Source organism: Schistocerca gregaria, chromosome 4 (assembly GCF_023897955.1).
Source record: "Schistocerca gregaria isolate iqSchGreg1 chromosome 4, iqSchGreg1.2, whole genome shotgun sequence".
Taxonomy (NCBI): domain Eukaryota; kingdom Metazoa; phylum Arthropoda; class Insecta; order Orthoptera; family Acrididae; genus Schistocerca; species Schistocerca gregaria.
In genome coordinates this window covers 465311305-465326074 of record NC_064923.1, presented here as the reverse complement: position 1 = coordinate 465326074, position 14770 = coordinate 465311305, and the positions used below count along the sequence as shown (strand labels likewise).

At 41.4% G+C, this 14770-nt stretch overlaps 1 protein-coding gene across 1 annotated transcript in view; it reads left to right on the top strand.

Annotated features, from left to right (window-relative positions):
- The window catches only part of LOC126267773 (laminin subunit gamma-1-like), a 184457-nt gene that overhangs the window by 163644 nt on the left and 6043 nt on the right, over window positions 1-14770 (top strand). The window contains exon 3 of the mRNA XM_049973078.1: window positions 10658-10883. Within this exon, the coding sequence (XP_049829035.1) occupies window positions 10658-10883 (226 nt within the window). The remainder of the gene's footprint in view (window positions 1-10657; window positions 10884-14770) is intronic.

The window sequence follows — 14770 nt, the reverse complement described above, 5'->3', positions numbered from 1 at the left end:
GTCATCAGGGGTAGTGCAAAGCCGCAAGTCATCGCTGAACACAATACGACGCCACTCATAAGCAGTCCATTCTTCCTGGTCACATCATCTCAATCACAGGCATTAAGTTTGGGTTGTGGTGTTTACGACAGCCAGTGCATTAGACTGTAATTTCTTAAAGCAGCTGGCTCTGAGCTCTGAGCAGTATGGGACTTAACTTCTCTGGTCATCTGTCCCCTAGAACTTACAATTACTTAAACCTAACTAACCTAAGGACATTACACACAACCATGCCCGAGGCACGATTCGAACCTGCGACCGTGGCCGTCGCGCGGTTCCAGACTGTAGTGCCTAGAACCTCTCGGCCACTACGGCCGGCGTCCTTAATGCAGCTGCTGCTGGTATTTGACCAATGATGAGTGCTGACACAGAATATTGCAGAGAATCCATTACTAGTTAACGGATGGCAGGCACAGATGTGAGGAGGTTATGATGTGCTTGGTGCACAATACAGCGATCCTGCATTGTGATGGTCAGACGTGGCCGACCGGAAGCTTTGACGACCATGCACGTCTCATGCACTCTTGCATCGGGCCACTGTTAAATCTGAATGCCCCATGAATGTGGACGTTCACTATTTGATCAGCCAGCCAAATGGCGACCCACAATGAGACACGATTCGAACTCTGTCAGCGACTAGATGATTTTACACCATGGCCCTCTAACCCCAAAGAAAAATTGTATAGTGAGAAAGGACGTCACTAACTCTATCAAAATCGTCGTTTCTTCCAAAAGCAAACCAGACTTGCTTTTCGCTTTAAGATTTTCATCGCTATAAAACAGACACTTCCTTCATAACTTCCATGAAAATAGCTTTTTTTATGTTTTTGTAACGATAGGGTGGACAGAAACTGTTTTTACAGACGTCTCGTTGTTTTCTGTAAATCTTGTTTAGATTATATGATCATAAAGTATAAATAAGGAATAATAAGACCTACTTTGTCGTAATGAAGTCGAGTAGCCACAAGAATGTTCAAACGATGAGTTTGTCTAGCAGAAGTTGAACTTGGATTTTCAGAAATGCATTTTAAATCAATATTTTTGTTGCCCTTGCAATGGTTTGGTTGATGAGCCAAATGGACGTTTACACTTTTCCCAACAGTGACATGCACGCCAGTTAGCGGTTTTGTCAATTGCGTATTGCCCATCGATAGAACTGAATAAAGCACAGTGGTATCATAAAAATGTATGTCAACACTGGCACTGCCAAAGACTATGAAGTGGATGGCCACCGGGTTAGGGTCTATTTCGAGCAAACCCACCCGTACGACCCCATTCATCTCTCCCTTTCAATGGAAAGCACCACTCGTGTCAAGGACATCGTTTCAGTTCGTTTCCAGGAAATACTTTATTTGCTCACGCTCTAGTCCCATGAAATAACTGGAAGTACAAATTTCTACGGTTTTCTTTTACAATTTGCGGTGTTCCGTGTTGCTGTGTCAACGTGTTAAACCAGTTGCGCGAGTAATAACGATTTGTTGAGAAAAAAAGCATTAACTCCGACACAGGCGCCAAGAAACTGCATATTAAAATTAGAAGTTCAGCATAAAAAATGGAGGCAATTACAAAAATATGCCAAATTTTTAAAGTTAACTGTAATCGTGAATTTGGAGTTTGTAGGCTTCGACTGCGAGGTTATCAGTTCTAGTTCCAATCATCCTTGGCGAAGTATGATCTTGTGGGAGATTTTTCTATATTCTAGAGTCAATCTATCAAGCAAGATGAATGAAGGAAACTAATTATTGCTTCAAAATGGTGGCCCTCCGTGATGAATTTGAATTATCACCACAAGAATAGAATGGGATTTATGATACATTGTCCATGAAAAGTGGTCTGTGCCCCTTCTGCAGCCATATCATCGTATTTGATTTTCACCATTCCTTCAAAATTTATTATATATCGGGTTTACTTTCGTAGTAGTTCTAGCGTAGCTTCAGAAAATGAGAAAAAACTTTTCTGGACTCTATCTCCTGACTCTGTCACCTCTGCAGTCTTCGATTCTAATTTATTTCCTGAAACAACAGTTGAAATGTTGAGTGCACTGAATCGCAAGACATAATCATCAGACGAAGTAATAAAAGGGTTCAAGCAGAAATCAAATCCCAGAAATTATCTGTAGTTGAACTGAATCATTTACTTCAAATAAAACAAGACACTTTTTACCAGATTTAACCTGAGTGATGAATTCCTTACGACGAATCCTTTGAAGTGGCATTCAAATGAAGGTTTCGTCAACAGTCTACACCTAGTAAATAAACTGAAAATTGTAAACGTTCTTACTAAGAGTTGTCGTGCTCATGGGGAGCTACAGTACATAAAAAAACGAGAAACGGAAGGGGAATATGATTCAGGCTGTAACAGAATGCTATAACAAGTTTTCAGTTAATAAAAAGAAAATACATCAAAGAATCAGGATTTTAACAGAAAATATGATTTTATCGTCATATTTACATAATAAAGTAAGTATTACAGATTTTGTTATTGAAGTTAACACAGAGATATTAATAATTAAATTAATGAAGTTAGGGTTAATCAAGTTCTCCTCTGCAGTAATATACATGACAAAAATAGAAGTGAAATTTTAAAGTGATTTTTCGTTTTTGTACCAAATATAAGGATCTAAGGCACCGCTTTCCCTTTGCTGATGAGCCACAATTACACCTCGTTTTTCGTGTGATGAAACCAGATGTGAGGTAGCACAGAGAAGAATTCAAACCTGTAAATTAAAAGACACCCTACTCTGGCATCCATCGTCCCGATCAAACTGAAGACTGGCGCCCACGCTACACCGCTCTTGTCCGAGATTGTTAGACTGGATGCGTGGAAACATATTTTTGTACGATATGCATCCTGTCGAATGCAAAATTGTTTGGGAAAGACCAGTAACAAGGGAGGAAACATGTGCAAGTCTGTGTCAAACAATTATTAATTTATTCCATATATTTATATACAGTGTGGTCAGAAACTGTCTGAAAAGCTTGTAAGGGTGTTGCAGAGTAGTTTTTGCTGAGAAATAATTGTTAAGAAAAAAATTCGATACGTTGCGCTGTTTCTGATTTAATTAGCAATGACGTTAGCCAACGTTGCGGGCACAAATTAAAACACTTGCACCCGTTTAAAATGCGGTAATGCACAAACATATGTGGCTCCTGAATTACCACTTGTTCATTAGCAATTAAAACGTGCCTTTTTCGGAAGTGATAAATTTAAGCTAGGTGAGCAAATCTACGTTTGCTCGGTTTGAGGTAACCAAACGAAGAACACGTTTGTCGCCACTGTTGCTGGCAGGCTGCTTAAATTTGCTTGCGCTCGCAATGACCTGATTGCCTAACTTAAAAACTTTTCAATCTGTTTCTGACCACCTCGTAGCAAATTCAAAATTTTATAAACTGTACTGCCACGCTAACATAGTTGTATAAAATATAGTTCAACTGACGTAATAAAATGCTTTCTCGAACTATCCAACAATTCTGAAGCATAATTATTCCTATCAGGTGCTGTACATAATAATAATAAGATATCGTTCTCGAGCATGGGTGCCCATAGATCTACATCTGCATGGCTACACCGCAAATCACACTTAAGGGCCTGGCAGAGGGTTCATCGAACCAGCTTCACAATAATTCTCTGTTATTCCAATCCCGAACAGCGAGCGGAAAAAAACGAACACCTTTTACCTTTCCGTGTGAATTCTGATTTTCCTTCTTTTATTATAATGATCGTTTCTCTCTATGTAGGTCGGCGTCAACAAAATATTTTCGCATTCGTGGGAGAAAGTTTGTGTTTACAATTTCGTGAGAAGATTCCACCGCAACGGAAAACGCCTTTGTTTTACCGATGCCCATCTCAAACCCTGTATCATGTCAGTGACATTCTTTCCCCTATTTAGCGATAACACAAAAAGTGCTGCCCTTTTGTGAACTTTCTCGATGTACTCCGTTAATCCTATCCAGTAAGGATCCCAGACTGTACTCCAAAAGAGGATGGACAAGCGTAGTGTAGGCAGTCCCTTTAGTAAGGCTGTTGCATTTTCTTAATGTTCTGCCAATAAAACGCTGTCTTTGGTTTGCCTTCTCTACAAATTTTTCTATGTGTTCTTTCCCACTTAAGTTGTTCGTAATTGTAATTCCTAGGTATTTAGTTGAATTTACAGCCTTTAGATGTGACTGATAATTCGTCTAACCGAAGTTTAACAGTCTCATTTTAACACTCATGTGGATGGCCTCGTACTTTTCATTATTTAGGGTCAGTTGCCAATTTTCGCACCAAACCAATATCTTTTCTAAATCGTTTTGCAATTTGTTTTGATCTTCTGATGACTTCACTAGACGATAAACGACAGCGTCATCTATAAACAACCTAATACGGCTACTCAGGTCGTCTCCTAAAACATTTACATAAATAAGGAACAGCAGAGGGCCCATAACACTACTTTGGGAACGCCAGAAATCACTTCTGTTTTACGATAGTTTGTAAAGGGGGCGAGGAGGAGACTAGACACGGGGGTCTGGAGTATTTTTAATACACTCCTGGAAATTGAAATAAGAACACCGTGAATTCATTGTCCCAGGAAGGGGAAACTTTATTGACACATTCCTGGGGTCAGATACATCACATGATCACACTGACAGAACCACAGGCACATAGACACAGGCAACAGAGCATGCACAATGTCGGCACTAGTACAGTGTATATCCACCTTTCGCAGCAATGCAGGCTGCTATTCTCCCATGGAGACGATCGTAGAGATGCTGGATGTAGTCCTGTGGAACGGCTTGCCATGCCATTTCCACCTGGCGCCTCAGTTGGACCAGCGTTCGTGCTGGACGTGCAGACCGCGTGAGACGACGCTTCATCCAGTCCCAAACATGCTCAATGGGGGACAGATCCGGAGATCTTGCTGGCCAGGGTAGTTGACTTACACCTTCTAGAGCACGGGATACACGCGGACGTGCATTGTCCTGTTGGAACAGCAAGTTCCCTTGCCGGTCTAGGAATGGTAGAACGATGGGTTCGATGACGGTTTGGAAGTACCGTGCACTATTCAGTGTCCCCTCGACGATCACCAGAGGTGTACGGCCAGTGTAGGAGATCGCTCCCCACACCGTGATGCCGGGTGTTGGCCCTGTGTGCCTCGGTCGTATGCAGTCCTGATTGTGGCGCTCACCTGCACGGCGCCAAACACGCATACGACCATCATTGGCACCAAGGCAGAAGCGACTCTCATCGCTGAAGACGACACGTCTCCATTCGTCCCTCCATTCACGTCTGTTGCGACACAACTGGAGGCGGGCTGCACGATGTTGGGGCGTGAGCGGAAGACGGCCTAACGGTGTGCGGGACCGTAGCCCAGCTTCATGGAGACGGTTGCGAATGGTCCTCGCCGATACCCCAGGAGCAACAGTGTCCCTAATTAGCTGGGAAGTGGCGGTGCGGTCCCCTACGGCACTGCGTAGGATCCTACGGTCTTGGCGTGCATCCGTGCGTCGCTGCGGTCCGGTCCCAGGTCGACGGGCACGTGCACCTTCCGCCGACCACTGGCGACAACATCGATGTACTGTGGAGACCTCACGCCCCACGTGTTGAGCAATTCGGCGGTACGTCCACCCGGCCTCCTGCATGCCCACTATACGCCCTCGCTCAAAGTACGTCAACTGCACATACGGTTCACGTCCACGCTGTCGCGGCATGCTACCAGTGTTAAAGACTGCGATGGAGCTCCGTATGCCACGGCAAACTGGCTGACACTGACGGCGGCGGTGCACAAATGCTGCGCAGCTAGCGCCATTCGACGGCCAGCACCGCGGTTCCTGGTGTGTCCTCTGTGCCGTGCGTGTGATCATTGCTTGAACAGCCCTCTCGCAGTGTCCGGAGCAAGTATGGTGGGTCTGACACACCGGTGTCAATGTGTTCTTTTTCCATTTCCAGGAGTGTATTTTTGAAGACACATGGCGACTTGTATACAGCCATAAAAAAAAGTTCCTCTTCCTGCGTAATAACGATTTTTAAATCATTTTCTTGAACGAAACCCACATTGTGATCCTATATATACACTATGCGATCAAAAGTATCCGGACACCCCCAGAAACATACGTTTTTCATATTAGGTCCATTGTGCTGACACCTACTGCCAGGTACCCCATACCAGCGACCTCAGTAGTCATTAGACATCGTGAGAGAGCAGAATGGGGCCCTCCGCGGAACTCACGGACTTCGAACATGTTCAGGTGATAGGGTGTCACTTATGTCATACGTCTTTACGAGAGATTTCCACCCTCCTAAACATCCCTAGGTCCACTGTTTCCGATGTGATAGTGAAGCGGAAACGTGAAGGGACACATACAGCACAAAAGCGCACAGACCGACCTCGTCTGTTGACTGGCAAAGACCACCGACAGTTGATGAGGGCGTAATGTTTAATAGGCAGACATCTATCTAGACCGTCACACAGGAATTCCAAACTGTATCAGGATCCACTGCAAGTACTATGACAGTTAGGCGGGAGGTGAGAAAACTTGGATTTCATGGTAGAGCAGCTGCTCATAAACCACACATCACGGAGGTAAATGCCAAACGACGCCTCGCTTGCTGTGGGGAGCGTAAGCATTGGACGATTGAACAGTGGAAACACGTTGTGTGGAGTGACGAATCAATGTACACAATGTGGCGATCCGATGGCAGGGTGTGAGTATGACAAATTCCCGGTGAACGTCATCTGCCAGCGTTTGTAGTGTCAACAGTAAAATTCTGAGGCGGTGGTGTTATGGTGTGGCCGTGCTTTTCATGGAGGGGGCTTGCACGTCTTGTTGTTTTTCGTGGCACTGTCACAGCAAAGGCCTACATTCTTGTTTTAAGCGCCTTCTTGCTTCCCACTGTTGAAGAGCAATTCGGTGATGGCGATTGCATCTTTCAACAAGATCGATCACCTGTTCATAATGCATGGCCTGTGGCGGTGTGGTTACACGACAATAACATTGCTGTAACGGACCGGCCTGCACAGAGTCCTGACTTGAATCCTAAGAACAGCTTTGGGATATTTTGGAACGCCGACTTCGTGCCTGGTCTCACCGACGGACATCGATACCTCTCCTCAGTGTAGCACTCCGTGAAGAATGGGTTGCCATTCCCCAAGAAACCTTGCGGCACCTGATTGAACGTATTAATGCGAGAGTGGAAGCTGGCATCAAATCTAAGAGTGGGCCAACATCATGTACTGAATTTCAGCATTACTGGTGGAATTTATCATTTTCAGCCAGGTGACCGGATAATTTTGACCACATAGTGTATTGTTTTCCGTGACAGAGGGGGGCGTGCCACACCTTGCCCCTCGGTATAAGCGCCCATGTATCTAGAGGACCAATTAATAAAATTTTCGGATGTCTGTTTATTTTTTCCCTTTCTTTATTTTCTCTTAACGACTCGCGCTGCACGACTCTCTAGTTAGTCAAGATTTTAGATTAAATGTGCTCGTACAACGGATCGAATTGTTCACGAGACATGTGAATATAACTGAAGAAGCAGTCATCGCCAAGATCATAGGTTAGATCAGGTATCCTTTTCGTTCCAATAGATCGGTAGTGAGGGGATCCTCCAGGACAGTGGTCGTCAAACTGTTTTGCTTAAGAGACAAAAGTGATACTGTAGAGTGATACCTCGGGCCGCTTCACTTAGGAGGGTGAATGTAAAGTGGCCACGCTACTCAAAGAGAAACCCAATATTCACCGTACCATGGCTGTTAATAGAAGCTTACCACTAACATATTCTGAATATGCATGGTGTAAGGTATCACACCAAATATTTTTCAGTTAAAAAGAAACAATATGTGTTTTTGTGAAGCCTTATATATTGACCAGTTTTCCATACCTAAGAGGGTACTGTGGCCACTGCCATCGCGACCGCATCCCATGTTTGTTTTTCTGACTTCCGGGCACAGTTTCTGCGCATCTTCACGCCCTGCTCTCTGAAACAATACCAAGCGTATGCAGTAGACCATTTGCTATCGGGTTTCTGTACTAGGCCAAATACAACAGAGGCGATCTTAAATAACATAACATGATTAATTCAAAGCTGACAGCAACAGATAGAACGGCGGATGATAGCTTTTATCGGTCGTATTATGCGTGGTTTTTGGAAGTAACTTAATCTTACTGGGCGACCGCCTTGGCCACTTTTCCCGACGAGCAATGTCGCCACCTCTCCCGACCCGATGCCATGTCAGCATTAGTGATCCTCAGAAGAAACTATCGAAATGAAATAAATAACAAGGAATTACAATTGCAGGCCGAAAGACGTCGTTTAAACATTGATATTGCAAAAAACTTATTACTCTCCATACAAATGGGGTAACAAAAATAATATAAATCACGTATCTTCTTACATCAGAGTTTTTACTAAAAAACAACGCAACGCGCTTCCCCTATCTATCTGACAACAATGACAATGTATGCACATCAAAATTAGTCTGACCACTTTCCGGCAGGCAGCAGCACTGTTCAAGGCATATAATATGCGTATATTCGCCACTTTTCTTGTCCTGGCCACTTTACCACATCTTCCCCTACTGATCTTACTATTAATTGCCGCCCGGTGTGGCCGAGAGGTTCTAGGCGCTTCAGTCCGGAACCGTGCTGCTGGTACGGTCGCAGGTTCGAATCCTGCCTCGAGCATGGATGTGTGTGATGTCCTTAATAAGTTTGGTTTAAGTAGTTCTAAGTCTAGGGGACTGATGACCTCAGATGTTAAGTCCCATAGTGCTTAGAGCCATTCGAACCATTACTATTAATTGGTTATCGACGGTAATTGCAATATAACACATGTTAACAAATGTTTACTAAATGTTTTGAATCCCATTTTCCATGTAGGCATTCCATTGTATTACAACAGCCCTAATTTGATTTCACATTACTCTCTATAAACAATTACCAAGTTGTAGATGACCGTCTCTATAATGCGCATTCACAAATCGACGTTGCTTTCGTTTGGCATTTATACCATAGCAGCTGATCGGTGCTAGATGCGCACGCTGGTGAACTGGCAGCACAGGAAGACACACAATAAAATATCGCACCTCTCACCTTTATTATCCACGCAGTGGCCGCGCTACACACCACTCTGTACGTGACATAAACAGCAAACTTCACTTAGCGCAATGCCGCATATACTGACGCCAATTACAATTAAGCATCTCTGAAAATATTTTTTACTCCCTAAGTGTTTTTGTTTGTTAAGGAGCAAGTAAAGTGCACTGTTAAGTAGCTCTTAAAGTTACTTGACTTTTTGGATCTGCAGGTAAGTGCTAGGAGAATATTATTATAAAATATTACTTAGAAACGCAACAATTGATTTGGGCCGCATGCGACTGGCAGGCCGCACTTTGACGACCACTGCTCCAGAAGAACAAGATAACATACTGTAAGAAATATTTAAAAACACAAACAAATACGCTAATGTACCTTCCACAGATTCCAAATAAAATGGACCTCACTAACGTGACATAAGTAAAACATCTTAAAACATATTTTTATTTAAAAATGAATAAATTACTTGTCACAGAAACACCTAAATGTTCAGTACACCAAAGTTCTTTGTAAATTCATCCTTGTCTTCTTGTTTACTATTGATATCATGTTGTCAATTTTTTCGCTTTCTCGAAGTGGGTGTAATTGAAAGCAGCAGTTGGTCGTCGTGTTCTGCACAGCAAGCGACTCACTCGCAATGAATGCAATTGACTGGATCGCTGGCCCCCTGACCGGACTCTATTTGGCCGATGCATGTCTGCATGTTTGACTGCCCTCTTTCTTTGTTTTTAATTGTTGTTCATTCCCAATCCCTACAGGAAGAACGGGCTGTTCGAGTAATGACCCACTGACGATTCAAGGGACTTTTCAGGCGAATACCAGGCGAGCTGGTAGTGGGACAGAAGGAATCCCAGTTGCGAACGTTTGGGATGGGTTTCCAGCTTCGACAGTCACTTTGCAATTGAGGGATACCACCCGAAAACCTAAGTCACAATTTAATTATGGGGTGAAACGTTTGAGACAAAAAAATGTGAAGGATAGTGTATGAGAAAATTTATTTGGTCATATGTATACTAAATTAAGTTGATGACTTGGTTGACATGTGAACTGTAGAGCCCGCCCTCTGTTTCAAGTATAGCATGCCAGCGTCAGTAATTTGCAATGAGACATTGTTGTCAACACGAACAATCATCTATTAGTGGTGAGACAGTGTCAGATGATTTAAAACTAGTGCCGAACCTTCTGTTGATATTATAAATTCTGTTGCTATGTGAGTTAAATAGTGTTTACAATTGCAGTAATATGTTTTTATAGTATGACAAGGGACCAGTTAATAAATGAATCATGCTATCGCTTTCTATAATAATATGTACTGTACATTATCATGAATCGTTGTATAAAGTGAAAAGTTATTATTGACAAGCTGTAGTAATATTGTCAGACTGGACTATGTTTCTGGCGTAGAAATGTGTTAACTAACTGTTGGGTATGGTTAGAGCTCTGAAATCAATAACTGTTTTAAAAATGAATTGAACTATTCTAAAGCATTTGTCAAAAAATTAAAATGTCATTGCCCTCAAATATTTCTTCTTATTTTTTAGGGTCAAAGAGTCAGCAGTGCAATAGTCAGGGACAGTGTATATGCAAGCCTGGAGTAACTGGTAACAAATGTGATAAATGCAAAGACAATTATTATGGCCTCTCAAATGAAGGATGCAAGCCATGCATTTGTAATGAAGCTGGGAGTGTTGCTAATAAGTCTACATGTGACCCAGTCACAGGTTTGTGTAACTGCAAAGAAAATGTTGAGGGAGATAAATGTCACAGGTATTATATACATACTAAAATACTAATTATAAAAATACACTTAAACTGTAGGCCTTGCAGTTAAATTGCTATACAGATATTTAGACGGCAGGAATTCAGTAAACTGGAAATTAGTTTCTATTTTCATATATTGTAAGAGATCTGTTTTTGCAATAAAATGATTACCAGCTGAAAATATTATGCTGAAATAACTTGATATGAAATGCATGCAGTGTGCACATTAATGAAACTATTTACATTAAGTATCTATTAAAGTTATTTTACATTCTTGTTGTACATTGTCATAGGAAGATGAATTAAAAACTTTTGGGTTCTTTTCATACATGACAGCTAATTCTCAATATTTGAAAACAAGTCCATCTGTATGCTTTGCTTCTTTTTGTTCACTTTTCTGTTGCCTATAAATAGTATGTTGTTGGAGAGATTCGGTGCAAGTAAATAGAGACACAATGTTACTGTGAAGAAAATTTAAACAATACAATGATTGACACAGGAGGGGCAGCAGACTTTTCACAACACCGGTTTTCTTTTCTGAGTAACAATATTTACCCCATGGAGCTGTAACTCAATTAAAATATTGTAGCTAAATGAAATCTTGGTCATTTAACTAAATGCTGCATCTATAACAAAAACATGGTAGTAGTCAGAACAACAACAAAAAGTGCTAAGAGAACAAAAATTTTGTGAAAACAGTATGTAAGAGAAAAAAACTATTCAAAGCTACAGTTTACTTCAGCCTAAAAGAACCAAGTCTGCCAGCTGTATGCTATCGCGAATAAGGATGTTAAATACAAACTGCCACACAAAAAACTGAGCAAGAGCCCTAGACAGCTCATTGCTGCTTGTCAACTGTCATTTATTGTTTCGAAGCTGTTGCTTGTCATAGCTTATTCATTATTTCTTTATTACCTAATTATTAGATGTTTAACTATTTGTTGTTGTATCTGCTCATGGTGGGCAACAATTTGTATGTAACTGGGAGCAGTCTGCACTTGAGGCTGGTTCTTTGTGTACCACCCTGTCCACAATAATAAATTCATAAAATATGTAATGGTTAGTGGAGGGTACAAAATATTATTCAATGGGAACTCTTTGTTGACCTTCATGTGCTGCTAGCATCACCACTTTTGTAAATAAGTGACTTACAAAAACAGATCATTGTGGATGACAAGGAGTATACAGTTACCCTGTGCCTTGTATTAAATACAGCTACCAAGTGTGTCACTTTAATTGTTAAAAGTGTGCCACATAAGAGTTAAACCCAGGCATACACAAGTTTCACAAAGGACATGTCAGTCTTGATCCAAATGAGCAATGTAGTCTACTGTAGAGGGAGGCATTGATTAGGCAATTGAAAAATTGTTTCACTACCTCCTACACTTCCGAAGAGTCAAAGGATGATGACTCAGATCTTAGAACTTTGACTATCACAGGGAGAGAAACAGTGTTAGAGAACAGGTGAAGCTTGCAGGGCTGGCTGCCTACAACTATCTTTTGTGCTTCTGTGAAAGCAGAACTACATGGTGATAGTAACTGCTGATACTTCTTGGGATTGTGGAATTGGGTAGGCAAGTGAAAAATTGTTGCACTACCTCCTACACTTCTGGAGAGTCAAAGAATGATGACTCAGATCTTACAACTTTGACTATCACAGGGAGAGAAACAGTATTTGAGAACAAGTCAAGCTTGCAAGGTTGGCTGCCTACACCTATCTTTTGTGCTTCTGTGAAATCAGAACTATATGGTGATTGTAACTGCAGATCCTTCTTGGGATTGTGGGAGTCACGCTCTAGCTCTGTAATGGAACTAGAGTAGCCTGTTGACTCATCTCAAAATAAAAAAACAATGAGGAACGTAGAACTCAAAGTGAAGTGGAGTGGATGAATCATTTGACAGTGGCTACTGCAATTGCTTGCTGAGGTTGGCAGTTCCATATATGAGAGATTACTGGCTTGACCTCCAGTAGTATCTTACACATCCCCATCAAAATCTTGTCTGCAGGATACTCTCATTTGTTGCCCTCTATCCACCCTGTAGCTTAGGAAGTAATATGTTCTTTGATCACCATACAGAAAGGGCATGAATGGTGGACGTGTTCCTAGAAGAAAGATAAATTACTTAGCTTTGTGACATATTACAGTGGGAGACAACGGTGTTCCCTGTGTGTGTGTGTGTGTGTGTGTGTGTGTGTGTGTGTGTGTGTGTGTGTGTGTGTGTGTGTGTTGGTTGGTTTTAGGAAAAGCTTTGTAAGAAATTTAAACAATTTCTTTTCCAATTATTCAGTGCCTCTTCTATGTGCTCATATAGTTACACTACCTATTACTATCACCATGCAGTTCTGCTTTCAGAGAAGCACAAAAGATATGTATAGGCAGCCAACGCTGCAAGCTCGACTTGTTCTTTAGCACTGTTTCCCTCCCTGTGATAGTCAAAGTTCTAATTTGTTTATTATGACTGTCAACTGCCATGTTAAAGTATCTGCAAAAACAAGGTTTACCTACGATATCCGAGTCACCATCCTTAGACTCTCCAGAAGTGTAGGAGGTAGTGCAGCAATATTCACATTCTTCTAGGAACATGTAAATGTCAGAATAATAAAGTTAATTTATTACTTTATGAGATTTAATGTTTGTGACTGAACACTCTCTCTGTTACTGCAGCTTGCCTTTAAATGAGTAACAACACTGCAATTTCCATTGTTTGTATGAATTTTCCATTTCCAATATCACGTCACCAAGAGCAACAATGAGGAAGTAACAATTCTTGTTTCACTTTTGCATAATTGCTTGGCTTCTTAGAGTACAAGTACTTGTATATGATCGAGAAAAAGTTCAGAGAATGGAGGAGATGGGTGATAGAACTATAATTGACAAATAGATTAGAAAAATTTGGAATGAAAATTGGTGGTCTATGATATGGCTTTGCTGGAAGATGGCACAGAAATAACCAGGGTACAGATAGAAACACTTAATGAAATCACCAAATATGTGATTAAAATGTCTATGAAAAGACTCAGCTGGTTATACAAAACAAATCAAACACAAACCGTAGAAACGAAATGTAGAACAATTAAGAGTGCAGAAACTTCTGTACTTATGGAATGGAAATCATTGATGGGGCTACCGGTAATACAATTGGGGAAAAGCCCATGAAAGGAGACAATTTTCTGATATTGAATTTTCTACAATAAGTAATCATTTGATGAAAAACACCTAAAAGGAGGATGGAAGGAAGACAGGTTTAAAAACCCTGTCATTAACAAGTCCATAAGAGATAATGAAAAGGTTGTGATTGGGCAAGTTTGAGGAAGGAAACAGTCAGGAACCTCCAGGCATTGCCCCAATCACATTAGAAACCATGCAAGACTTGAGTATTATGACATGTGATAAAGACAGAAATTCTGCTTACTATGAAGTCCGTAGTACTGAAGGACTTGGAAGAAAGGGAAAAAAGTTTAGAAAGAATGTAGAAACCGAAAAATAAGATCAGTAATATGAAGTGCAGCAAGCTGAGCCATGAGAGAATAGAAGGGGCAGAAACCAGTTTCCCCCCTCCTTCCATTCACTGATGGAGTTTTGTTGCAATTATATGGACACAGCGAAGGAATGGCACTGGAGAAATGATCATGGAGATACATAGGTAGTATGGAAGGTAGGGAGACACATATTAACTGGATGATGAAACCAAATGTGACACTAGATGTAGTATATGACAGAATACTGGAAGACCATAAACGAAATTAAGGATATCAAATGAACAGAAAAAATATGGAATATCTGCCCCTTAGCTCTCAAAGCTCTCCCTTAATTTGGGAGAAACACACTACATTCAGTTATGTACAACAAATAGTCATGCGACCTGTTGGTACAGCAGTGAACAGTGGTCAG